General features: G+C 27.1%; 2 protein-coding genes across 2 annotated transcripts; one reads left to right on the top strand and one right to left on the bottom strand.

Moving 5' to 3' along the window:
• Positions 1 to 2,734: 2,734 nt before the first annotated feature.
• On the top strand, positions 2,735 to 3,448 carry VNE69_11093 (uncharacterized protein; the record flags this gene model as incomplete). The annotated part of the gene is made up of 1 exon (XM_065475000.1): positions 2,735 to 3,448. One exon carries the CDS (start codon positions 2,735 to 2,737, stop codon positions 3,446 to 3,448), a length of 714 nt encoding a protein of 237 aa, XP_065331072.1.
• Positions 3,449 to 7,751: 4,303 nt separating this feature from the next.
• On the bottom strand, positions 7,752 to 10,554 carry VNE69_11092 (putative SP-containing membrane protein; the record flags this gene model as incomplete). The annotated part of the gene is made up of 2 exons (XM_065474999.1): positions 7,752 to 10,354; positions 10,431 to 10,554. 2 exons carry the CDS (start codon positions 10,552 to 10,554, stop codon positions 7,752 to 7,754), a joined length of 2,727 nt encoding a protein of 908 aa, XP_065331071.1.
• Between the last annotated feature and the right edge of the window lie 2,638 nt (positions 10,555 to 13,192).

Genomic DNA, 13,192 nt, shown 5'->3' with positions numbered 1-13,192 from the left:
TAGTATAATTGAACATAAATGATATCAAAAAGTAGTACAAGGCCATTGCAGTGTTCGTATAATATGTTCAGATCAACATTTTTTTTCATTATTTGATTAATATGGCTTATTTGAACATTACAAAAAATTAAAAAGCAATTTGGTTGTAAAATCACTGAAATATAAATAAAAGTTATTCGACAGTAAAATTGAAAATTGTAAAGTGTTGGTTTGTGTTATTACTTATCCATGAAGATCATATATTTCATGTATTTAGTCATATAAATTATAACATAAAGTTTTGCTGTAAAAAACCCCTAAATATTTTAAACTATGTCTGTGTTTTTAAAATGAATATATATGTCATTTAACAGAATTTTTTTGATAAAAATATGTTTTTTTTCTCAACAATTACTTATAATGTACATTAAAGTTTAATATAATTATAACATTAAATTATACAAATATATTACTATAAGCACAATTTTTTTAATATTCAAATAATTCGAAGTATTTGGACTTGTGTGACTAACAGTTTTCTGTGATAATTGGAAAACAGAAATCATATGATTTTTTATTTGTTAGTTCAAAACACCAAACTTAATTTCATTTACTATTTTTTTCTTATAATTTCTTTCAAATTAAACAAGTGCTTGTTATTTCTTAATTTGCCTTTTCAGCAAACTTTGAAATTAATAAGTGCATATTTGGCATTAATTTTTCTTATTCGTGTTTACAAGTTAAAATTATTGTTAAATTAAAAAAATGTTACAATGGTTTGATAATATGATAAGTTATTTGTGGTAAGTACATTTAGAACCTTGATACTTTGTTTTTATATTTTATTAATTTTTTTTATTTATTCATATAATAAAGGAAAATTTAATCCGATTTTGAATAGACAACAGGATAAAAAATTCTAGAAGTTTCAATTAAGAGTTAAATTTGAATTTATGGTGTTTAAAATTTATAAAAAAAATAATTTGGTTGTGTCTTTTATAATACATCTGAAAAATAAGATATGAAGTTTGACTGCAAATATTAAAACAACAAAAGATCCCTAGCTAAATTTACCTGAATGACATGTTTTGAATTTGAAAAAAAAAATACTGGAAAAATTTTGTTTATTTACAATTTGAGAAGAAAATTGAGAATACGTCTTTAATTTTGCTTAAAAGTTTCGCTGTAAAAAAAAATAAAAACAAAAAAATAGTTGCCATGATTAAAATTCATTATTATCTAAGAAAGTAATAAAAAAAATCTTGTAGCCTACGTAAACATTGCAAAATATAATTGAATTGATATATACAAAATAATATGTGAAATTTTTGAATGAACTTTTGAATGATTTAAATTCTAGATTGATTTCTAAAAAAAAACAAAGAATAATCTGATCATTAATAAAAATATAAAGCTGAAAAAACAATTACACAATACTTTCTATAGCAAAGATACTATATATTCATATTTTGTGTCAAAAAGGAACGAAAAACAACTAATCCGGAATGAAAACCGACAATTTTATGTAATCATAAGACTCCTTTGTAATTAATACTGACAAAATAGTATCTTTTCAAGATAAATTAAGATAAAAAAACTAAAGGAAACCACCGAATGTTATAAATTAACCATTCTAACAAACAAGTTGTTTGTTAAATAGTGCTTGTAATATACAATCCCTGTCAATAAAAAATTCAAAAATTTAACATAAGTAAAAAAAATTAATAAGATCTAAGAATCTAACAGTGTACATCATCAACAACAAAATTTGTACTTATGTACATTATTAGTCCATTAAATTAGATCTGTGTTTGATATTTTATATTGATACGAGAAATATTTTTGTTAAACTTTAAGGTACACATTCCAATAATGATAATATTAGAATAACTTCCAGTTTTCGCTTTTTTTTGCTTTATAATACATTTATAAGTTGTATTGTTTTATACATTTCATTGTAAGACAAATATAAAAAGAATACAATAAATAAAGTAATTTTTCAATGAGCCTCCACTGTTTTTAGTTCTAATTTTTTATCAATCTATTCATAAAAATTGAAATGGGAAAAAAAACTTTGTTTGAAAAATGGACTGAATACAAAAAAAGGTTCCCACTATTTTTATAAAAATCGCCGAAAGAAAATATTGAGGAAATTGCAAAAAAAGGTCGATCCTATATAAAAGTTATAAGAATGAACATTATAATTTATGACAACACATCACAAATAATGTTTATTTTATATTATTATTAATTTTGTTTTCTTGATATTCTAACAATTATCCTTTTTCACTCGAAACAAGAATATATATATAAATTTGTCATGCAAACGTATTATTTACTTTAATTATAAAACAAATTCTAGATCGACTAAAATATAAAATTTTATTAACTCTGTGCAATTAATAAATGAGTTTGATATAATTCGTTATTAGTGTTATTAATTAAAGATTAGAAATTTATCTTTATTCTAGTGTCAATTAGTCGATGCAAAAGATATGTGATTTTTGTTTTGTGTATAAATTCTTTATTTTTTTACTTAAAGGAGTAAAATTCGTTTAATTTTTTGCAGAATTTTATCAGCTTTTCTTTTTTACTTAAACATTCTTAATTGGTATTATTCTTATGCATTTACCTTTAAGATATAATTCAATTTATCCTTTTTATGATTCTATTAAACAAATAATTATAATTGAATATCCAATTGGTTTCCAGTTTAAAATGATATTTGACAGCCATAAAAATAAATATTTTTAGCATGGGGTACATGAATTTACATTCTAAGAAAAATATTTTATTGATGTTACTTATAGCTCTATTATTTATAATTACTTCAGTTATAATTACTGAGTATGTATTCGATTTCTCCATAATAACAGCTTCTTATTCGATTTCATTTTTAATATTAGGATTATTAGCATTTTCTTTAATCTACACCGCATTAACTTGTGGTCAATTTTCCTTTTTAGTGTCTATTTTCACACTTATTATATGTTTAGTATTAGGATTTATTCTTTCATCAATGAGGCATACGGTAAGCTACGAGATAATAAGTAATGAAAATGCTGAGAGATTGAAACGTATTTCGATGTCGGGAAATATACACAAAGTCGACTTTTTTACGCAACAATGGACAAGTAAACAATCTATAACAGTGTTGTTTTATGAACAAAAAAATCCTGACCATAGCAAACAAGATATAACTCTATCAACAGAAAAACTACGAATAAAAAAAAATTTCATAGAGCAAATATACAAAAACTGCCACGAAAGAGAACTTGATAGTGATTCAGTCATCGTATTACTTAATAATAAAATTAAAAGCAAAGAAAATTTATTGAGTTATATAAAAATTTTAAACAGTATCCACTGGTCTCGATTCCCTAAAAAATTAGTTATACTGATAGAAATTTTAGATGCAAAGAATGTAGTAGCCAATGGCTTCAATAGAACTGTGATAGCCCACTCATAAATTAATGTAGGAAATGGTATTAAAAAATAAAACACATCTATATGATAAGTACAGGTTTTCTTCTTTGTTGTACTTTTTTTGAATTTGTGATTGAACACAATTTTAACCTTCATTATTAATTTCAAAATTTGTTTATTAGCTATTCATAAATAAATTGGGCTTTTGTGTTGATGTTGTAAATGTATTATTTTTTTACAAATAGATAGATTTCAGTAGGAAATAATTTTGTTTTATATATAATTTTTTTTTCTTTGCAAGTAAGAAGTAGGGAGAAACCTTACATAGGGACCAGAAGGATTTGGGCGTGATCCTTATCCAACTGGTACTTTGAAATTCTTACTCACTCAAATTCTCTCCGTACAACTTGCTGGCGCGGCAAGCTCCACCGTATTCATTGGACTTTATCTCCAAGAGAACATTTTCCTTTTATTTCTAAAATCGCGTCCAGAGTGATCTCACAGCGGATATACTTAACGTGCATGGTTATCTATAGCCCGAAGAGAGACATCATCGTATTAACTCAAAGGTCCATACAATCATCTGTATCGCACACACGGCTCCTTACACGACCACATCACAAGCCCGGCATTTTCATTGAACTGCGTTGACCACTAGTCTCCCACTGGTTTCGGTCACCGTGTTACAGAATTATGTAAGATAGGGCCCACGAGACGTTATATTGCCCTACTTCGTTTAGTCTCATAGTTAGCTCTAGTATCCCACTCTAGAGTGCACCAGCCATGGGCTCCAACTGGTCGTACCCATCAGATACTTTGTTGTTTTATTTAGTCACGCAAGGAGGATACTGTTTTCGGCTTTGAGGTGCGTTTCTTAACTAGATGCATATTCCTTTGTGGCTGGACACACACAAGTTTCATTATATCAACTTAATGATTTCCGTGGACATTTTCATTATCTGAGTTGTTCCAACTGTATCATAGAAAATACAAGCAATTTTATAGCCCTTGGGAATCAAACCCAGCCATTGCTCAATGGAAACATTGTCTTCGACCACTGGACTAAGAGCTCTTTCATATTAAAACAATATATTAAAATATTTAAATAATATCATATCACATAATTTTAAAACAATAATTATATTACTTTTAACAATGTAATTAATAATTTGAATCGAAGGACATTATCTAGCGTCAACCCCCGCCTAAATTTATTTAATAATAGACCATCTGTTTCTTGTAACAAAAGATAAATAGGAGCTTTCCCACTTTAGTCCCCCCCCCCTTACATATATAAATATCAATTTTAAAAAATATCCCTTTTTTTCGAAAACCAAAATGAAAAAAAAAGGAGGAGGAAAAAAAATTAAAAAAAAGTACTGTTTAAAATAATCGAATATCCAAAAATAATGATATAAATTTTGTCAAATTAATTATAAAAATGTAAATTTAACTCTTTAAGTCGTCGTATGTTTCATATTTAGTATTTATGTTTTTAATTTTTACAAAAAATAATAAGTAAACAAAATCTTCTATAAATTCATTTGTTGAACTTCTTTTAATCATTTATCATTATAAATGATTTTTTAGTATTCTTAGTAACACTGATAAAGAATTTTTTATTCAATACCCTATTTCATGCTTAGCAACGAAGAAATATACAAAGCATATGATAAAATAAAAGAAAAACTTCTTTTAATAAAATGCTTAAAATGTGGGAAAGAAGTCAAAATAAGACAGCAAACTTCGAATGTAGTCAGATGCATTGGTAAAAAATGCCAAAAAGAGAGGAGTCTTTTTACAAATACAATTTTTGCAAAAACACACTTGGATCATATAACCATGTTAAAGATCCTGAAGCTCTGGCTGACAAAAATCTCGCCTCTACATATTGTCAAATTGTTAGGTATTTCCTCCAGTGCAGTTTCGAGGTCCCTTCAGCAGTTTTTGTTGCACGAGGTTTATCACAAATACATGGAAAAAGCAAGAGAAACATTAGGAGGTAAAGATATTATAGTTGAAGTTGACGAAAGCAAATTTGGAAAACGGAAATACAACGTTGGCCATAAAGTAGAAGATGTGTGGGTATTTGGGATGGTCGAACGGACTGTAAAAACAAAATTTTACTTGTTCCAGTCCCAAATAGATGCAAAAATACTTTACTAAACCTTATTTCAACATATATAGATAAACAATCGACAGTTTATTCAGATATGTGGAAAGGGTATACGAAAATGGAGTCTATAATTGCTAATCATTGTACAGTTAATCATAGTAAATGGTTTAAAGATCCCATTACTTGTGTTCATACCAACACCATAGAAGGTAATTGGTCTGCTGTAAAACGTCAAACACCGCTTAGATATAGAACAAAAACGTTTATTTACCCTTTTTTATTAAGATTTATGTTACTTAGAAACTCTAAAGACAATTATTATAAAGTTTTATTAAATTTATTATTTTAATTTTTTCCTCCTCCTTTTTTTTCATTTTGGTTTTCGAAAAAAAGGGATATTTTTTAAAAATTGATATTTATATATGTAAGGGGGGACTAAAGTGGTTTTTGGCCGATAAATACAACATTTAAGTATAGCATTGTTAACCAACTATGTCCTTCGTTCTGGATAAAGACTCTCATGTCTACTAGGTTGACAATAACCCGCAAAGGGCCGCTTGGCCAATATATGCTTGTAGGGTTCCTTTGTTTTTATAAGTTACGCCCGTAAACAACATTGACTCCTTGCAAACCTCTCGCACAATACTTCGAGGATATTGAAGTAAGATCGATGACACAACGTATACAGAAGATTGTGTCTATGGTAATATTGACTTTGTGAAAATTATATTATGACCTTCAAAAAATGCACTTTACTCTCTACTACTACGTTTTAAACAAATTACTAATATCCCCGAAAGATTAATTTACCTCAAGAAGAAACTTCTCAGCTCTTTTTTGGCCTTTACCATACTTGTTTGTCAAAGTTACTACTCAAATCATCTCCTTGCAAATTTAAACAAAAAATCATATTTTTTTATGAGTTTTGAGCCAATTCATATAAAAAATAAAAAATATTTTTGAAAGGAAGTTATGTTTGATTTAAATATTCTAATTATTTTTTTACTAGATGTTTTGCTCAGTGGTCTGGAATCGAGTTTTCCTACGCTCTTGATTCGAGTCTTATGAGCTCAAAAATTGAGTGCACAAAAAAAAGTTTCATGTAATTAGTTACTGATCAAAGATATTGGTAAAAAATTATGAAAATATACAGCATAGAATATAAATAAAAAAATAAGTAATGTTGCATATTAGTTCGGCCTGTAACTGCCTAGGCTCGCGACATAAAATGTGTTATTTGTTTATATGTTGCTGATTTGTTTTTTATCTCAATATCATTTTTATGGATCTTTCTCAATTTTTTTTTTTCGCAAAAATTTTTAAGTTAAATTATATAAATTTGTTGTTAAATGTAGCGGCAGGGGGGCTGTCGAGCTGGACCAGTCATGTATCATTCCCCACTTTACGATAATAATTTTGTTTATTCTAGTTTTGTTTTTTTATATATATACATAAAATTTTACCTTATCTCTGATTTTTAGCTATTTCAGACTACGTTTTTATTTTTACACTATTTTTTACGCCCGTGGACTCGAAACTAGTGTCCTTGGGGCAAAAAGAAAGACAAACCAAGAAATTAAACAGTTTAATAATAAAAAAATAGAATAATCAATCCAATTAACTTCTTATAAATATAATTTTTATCTTTTAAGAAAAGGACTAAGATTCAAGAAGAGTATCTTCTCTTTAAAATACTGAAATGGGAGAGATTTAGATACAATTATCGACAAACAAGTAAGATATAGGGCGAAAAGAGTCAAAAGTTTTTTAATGTATTAATGTCAAAAACTTTATTGCATTTTAATTCCATCCTTTTGATATATTTTCTATACTTTTTTGTGGCCAATCACATCAGTACGTTTTCTAGAATATGATTAGTCAGTATTTGATCGGCCATGACAGGGTTTATATCAAATATCTCCTTTTCCATATAATATAATATAATAATAATCAGCGAAATAATGTCACTATTATTTTAATCTCGGTGTTGCTAATATTGTCGAAAAGCGTTTATTTTGTAGATTATGGTGTTATAAGAACTAAGCATTTACTATAAATATAATTTATTAATGTCTCAGTAACTGTATTTTTTTAAATCCATGCTATGACCTATATTTTATCACCATATCCTTCCGGCGTTTTGATATGTTAATGTAGATTAAAACTTTTTTGTATATTTCAAGCATATAATGATGTATTTATATGTAAAGAAAATAAAAATTTGTTTATTTTAACTCAATTCTTTTTTCTCCTCGTCGATATTTTTCTTCTTCGGGCTACAACATTTAAACATTGTTTTTCCAAAACAACTACATAATACGGCAATAATAGGTAATATAAAACCCAATAATGCGGTCAATATTTTCCAATTAAGTTTTAAAACGTCCGCAATTCCACTAAAAAAATCTTTTGATTTATTCTTAGCCATTTTATACTGATCACTTTTTTCCTTTTTATTGTTTTCTCCTGATTTTTTTGCAGTTCTTTTTTTATCTTTGACTGGTTTTTTAGTTTTTCTTTCTTTATCTCTTACTGGTTTTTTAATTTTCTTCTCTTCTTTACTAATTGTATTTTTAGTTTTCCTTTCTTTATCTTTTTCTGGTTTTTTAATTTTCTTCTCTTCTTTACTAATTGTATTTTTAGTTTTCCTTTCTTTATCTTTTACTGGTTTTTTAGTTTTCTTTTCTTCCTTTCCATCTGTATTTTTAGTTTTTCCTCCTTTATCTCTTGCTGATTTTTTAGTTCCTTCGACTGACTGTTGTCTACTATTTTTTTTTGACTTTAAATTATACTTTCCATGCGTTTTTTGCTTTTGTATTCCTGTTGATTTTTTTTTTATTGGAAAGTTTTTTGAATTTCCCTCATTTTTTACTATAGATTGTAAACCAGAGCCAATATCTGAACCAACGCCTATGGCATCTAAAGCTCCCTTGGCTGCTTGCATTCCTTTGTCTATACGCTTAGTGACTTTTCTTATGCCTTTTTTAGCTATCGCACCACCAGCTTCTACAGCTATATCTTCAACTGCATCTACAGCGTCCGAGCCCACATCAATGACTTTTTTGACGACTTTCGATAATAAACCTGGTCCTTTGGGACCAGATTCAATGGACGGATCTTGGTTATTATAATTTTGATCAGGTAAATAATATCTAATCGGCTGAGTATTATTTTTATCATTTTCGTCATAAGAACTTTTTTTAATCTTATCTATCTTGTTTATTTCGGTTGTAATTGTTGAAGGTAATTCTGTTTTAAAATTATCATCATTCGCATCATTAATTTTTATGTATGGTGATGGAGATACAGAAGTATTAAAATCAACGACAGTCAAGAATCCGTCAGTTAATATCTCTTCACTACTAGAAACGTTTAAAACAGTTGTCGAAATGGTCTCTTCGGGGGCTTTATACACAAAATCATTGATTGTTACACTCTTATTAGTTTCTGTTGTTGTTTCTTCCTCATAAATTTTTGTTGTTACATTAGCAGCATCCTCTTTTTTTGTAGTTTTAAAAAATGAATCATCTATCGTTGAACTTAACGTATTAACTTCCGTTGTATTTTCGTCGTCAGAACTTTTCACTGTTTTATATGTAGAATGCTCTTCTTTTGTAGTTGTACCAAATAAATCATCGTTTGTTGAACTATTTGTATAAATTTCTCTTGCAGTTTTTTCTTCGTGTTTTATTCGAGTCATATTAGTAGAATTCTCTTCTGTTGTAATTCGATCAAAAGAATTATTATATTGTGAACTGATTGTATCAACTTCAGTTATAACTGAAAAATGGTTGTCTGTTGTTGAACTAACCAAATGTTTTCTTGTTGCTGTTTCTTCGTCTGATTTTTTAGTTGTCTCAGTAGAAGAATCGACCTTTGTTGTGGTATCAAAGTGGAAAATTCTTATTGTGTCGGCAGCAGAGTCAATGTCACTTTTAATTGTGCTATATTCATTTTTGCCGACTTTAGTAGAATTGTCATTATTTTTAATTTGCACATCAAATGGTAATTCAGGTTCTCTGCTATAGTCGTAATTTGAATTGGCTATATATCCATAAGGATTATCATCTATAACCGAAGAATATCGAGTAGTTGTTTCGCGCAGATTATTATGATCATCATACATTACCATTTCAGTAGGCAATACATTATTTTTATTTGATATCTGACTCATGTATTTTAGCAAAGATAATCCATTAGTAGCAGCTGACATATATTCCAAAAAACTAGGCATCTGATTTTTAGCTCTATTGGTTGCATAAAATTGATCATTTAATCTATCAGCAAGTTTTTGGAGGTTACCTACAATTTTCTTGTATTTTATGCCATCGAACATTTTTTCTAATTTATCCTCACTATTAGTATAAAATTTTATTTCAATACATTTATCTATATCAGACCATATCCGTTCATATTCTAGTGGCGTCAAAAACGATCTTTGAAATTTTTTACTAGATAATATAAATATCAGTTCAAAACTTTCGGCTACAAAATCTTTCAAATATTCAAAATACAAAATTTTGATAGATGGGTGTAATTCTACATTGCAAGCATAATTTTTAACTGATATATAAAAAAGCTCCTCCAAGTTCTTGGTATACGAATAAGTTTTATTTGTGGCAAGATAAATCTGCCTCAGCCTACTATTAAATTCATTTTTCGTTAATAATAATTGAAAAAACTTATTACATACATGTTTAAGAACTACAAAATCGATATTATTTGTTATTTCTTTGTTTTCATTCGCAAAAGGACTTTGAATTATGATATGTTCGTTGCGCAAATTAAATGATGTCGTTAATTCAGTATTATTATGACAAAAGTTTTCAACATCTGTAATAGGGCTTTTTTTCTGGCTGGTCGGAAAATCTTAATTCATCAATATCATCATGCTTTTCTGCCATATTACTAAGATAGGTATCCATAGTTTTCGTCATCATTTCTTTATTTTTTACTATATGCGCAATACTTTGATTGAAAAATAACAAACAAATAAAAACAGTTGTTAGTATTAAATAGAGCCGTTTAATCATGGGGTAGATTTTGAAAATTATATATATATAGTCTCATGTCATATTTTTCAACCGTATTTCCAAAAATATTTTATAAATATATTAAAAATTATAAAATATAAACTATTTACAACAATTATAGATTTTTTTTTGACATTTTATTATAGAATCACAGAGAGATGTCAAATCATTATTTATAATGTAAAAATTTTGTATTGACCAATTATATACTGGCGTAATAAATACATTATTGCATAAAGTACCTTATTTTTAATATTTAATTAATTTTTGATCTTTTTAATTATCTGCTATAATGTGAAAAAATCGGCTATCGTCTGTTTAACCGTAAAAAGGTAGATAAGAAATGCTTCTGTATTTTAAAACATTATTTGTCTATTAAAAGTTTCAGCTATGCATAATTCAAAAGATTTCTTGATTTTTATTTCGCAAAAATAGTACAACTTAGCTCTTATAAACAAAAAAAAAATGTTTTTTTTCTCCTAGGTATTGTAAAATCCCCTTTGTTATATTAATGTTTTCACGTAATATTAAACTTTTAACTGTCAAACCCATCGACGAATTTTCTGAAATAAATTTTTAAAAAAAAATCATGATGCGTTATGAGAATATCAATATGAAATGTACGTATAAGAAGTAAGTAGATATCTGAAAAGGAATAATGAAGATTACGACGATGACATGCCCAAACTTATGAGAGTATTACATTCAACAAGTCACCTCCTTCGCTACTTGAAAAATATGTTAAATAAACACTAGAAATATGTACCGATATATTATTTTAATACTCTTTCGATTTTATTATTAATATTAATTTTAATTCTGAATAATCGACAATTTTAAAAAAATGCTAACTATAATTTTGTGTAATAATTATTCATATAAATTAATAATAGCACTGTAGATTGTTGATGCCATTAGACTTTCCATAAAGTTTTTATAGAATATTACCCGGGTTAAACCAACGTTTGAGGTTTTTAAAATTTAAATGTAAAGTTTTTCTTACTTATTGTCATGTATCCGGGGTACATGGCCATTTTTGTAATATTGTTCTAAATAATTGTTAATGTTAATAGTTTTATTAAGTTTATTATGATATTTGTTCTGATTGTTTAATGAATCTTCTCTAATCATTTCCGCGTCCCCTTCTCAGCAATATTTCTTTTATAGTTTATTTTTAATTTAAAGATTGTTGTCAACACTAAACTACAAACATTGGCGTACTTACGAATGTAGTAACGACCATGCAACTTTCGTTTGTTTGTGTGACTCATCTTGACATGCAACTTGAAATGTTCGCCGGTTGATAGTTTCGACATGTGATAGTTTTGACAGCTGCTAGTATTGACAACTGCTTATGTGATGTAGTAATGTACATCACACTTAAATTTATCTGTCACATTTTTAGCATCTAACATATTATCTTTACGATGCATGGATTTAGGAAACTTACCATTTACACAAACATCTTATCCTTACGAATCTAAAAATGGCATAATTTATGGTATGTAATTTTATACAATAAGATATTGAAAAATTTTATTTATACATATTTCAATTTTTCACATCAATGGCGTTCTCATTTAGAACACCTTAAACATATAAACAAACATTTAATTTAAACCTTGATTTTAATATCCTAAAAAAACGACGAGAAACGCAATCAAAAAAAATTTAGAAAGGCGCATATGAAATATGATAATATAAGATTCTTCTATTTATATGTAATCAATACTATTATAAATATATTAAATTGTTATATATGATTTTGTAAGAAATAACTCCATATAAAAAGATATATCTTTACTTTTATAAGGTCAATGTATCATATTTTATAAATTTGATATTATTATTGACTCAATGATGTTTGAAATACTAAGACTTTTAGTTTTATCTTTGATCTGCTATATAAATCAACAAAGTAGCAAACGGACAATTTATTGTTTATGCCATAAAAATCTAATTGCAAGCCATAACCCCGTTTTTTAAATCATAAATTAATATAAATATGTTTACAATGAAAATATTGACTAAAGTCAGTTTTAGTTACAAAATTTCAATATAGAAGTTTTTTGTCCTTTTTAGAAATTGAAGGAAAGAAAATGATGAGGAAGTAACAAAAATAAAAAATAACATGAATGATGTAAATAAGCTCTAACAATGGGGTTGTTAAATATATTTAAAGGATATATTTTACAAATAATGCTTTGCGCGTCGAACGAATCTTTTTATTTGATATGGAATTTTTCAAGATCACCAATTCCTTTATATGGTATTGGTATATACCAGAGGTGGGCAAACACTTTAAAGCTGTGGGCCAAAATGAATTTTTTAAAATGTCTCCCGGGCCGGAGGACTATTTCGGCTTTGCTTTACACAAGCGGAAATTTTGGATGAAGTTTTTTCCCTGCGTATTTTTTTAACAAAAATATTAAGTATCATTTCAATTAGAATATAATATGTCAAGTACCTTCTAAGGAAATATTATTATAATAAATGGCTATTAGATAGACCACACAATAAAAGGTTTTATTTTGTTACTTATTTATGTCCTAGCGATATTAATTATTTGATATTGACACATGGTTATTACAATTTAACATTTATATTGCATCTCTAAATATAATAGTAAAAAAAATTC

This window comes from Vairimorpha necatrix, chromosome 11 (genome assembly GCF_036630325.1).
Source record: "Vairimorpha necatrix chromosome 11, complete sequence".
Lineage (NCBI taxonomy): Eukaryota > Fungi > Microsporidia > Nosematidae > Vairimorpha > Vairimorpha necatrix.
This window is presented reverse-complemented; position numbering and strand designations above follow the sequence as displayed.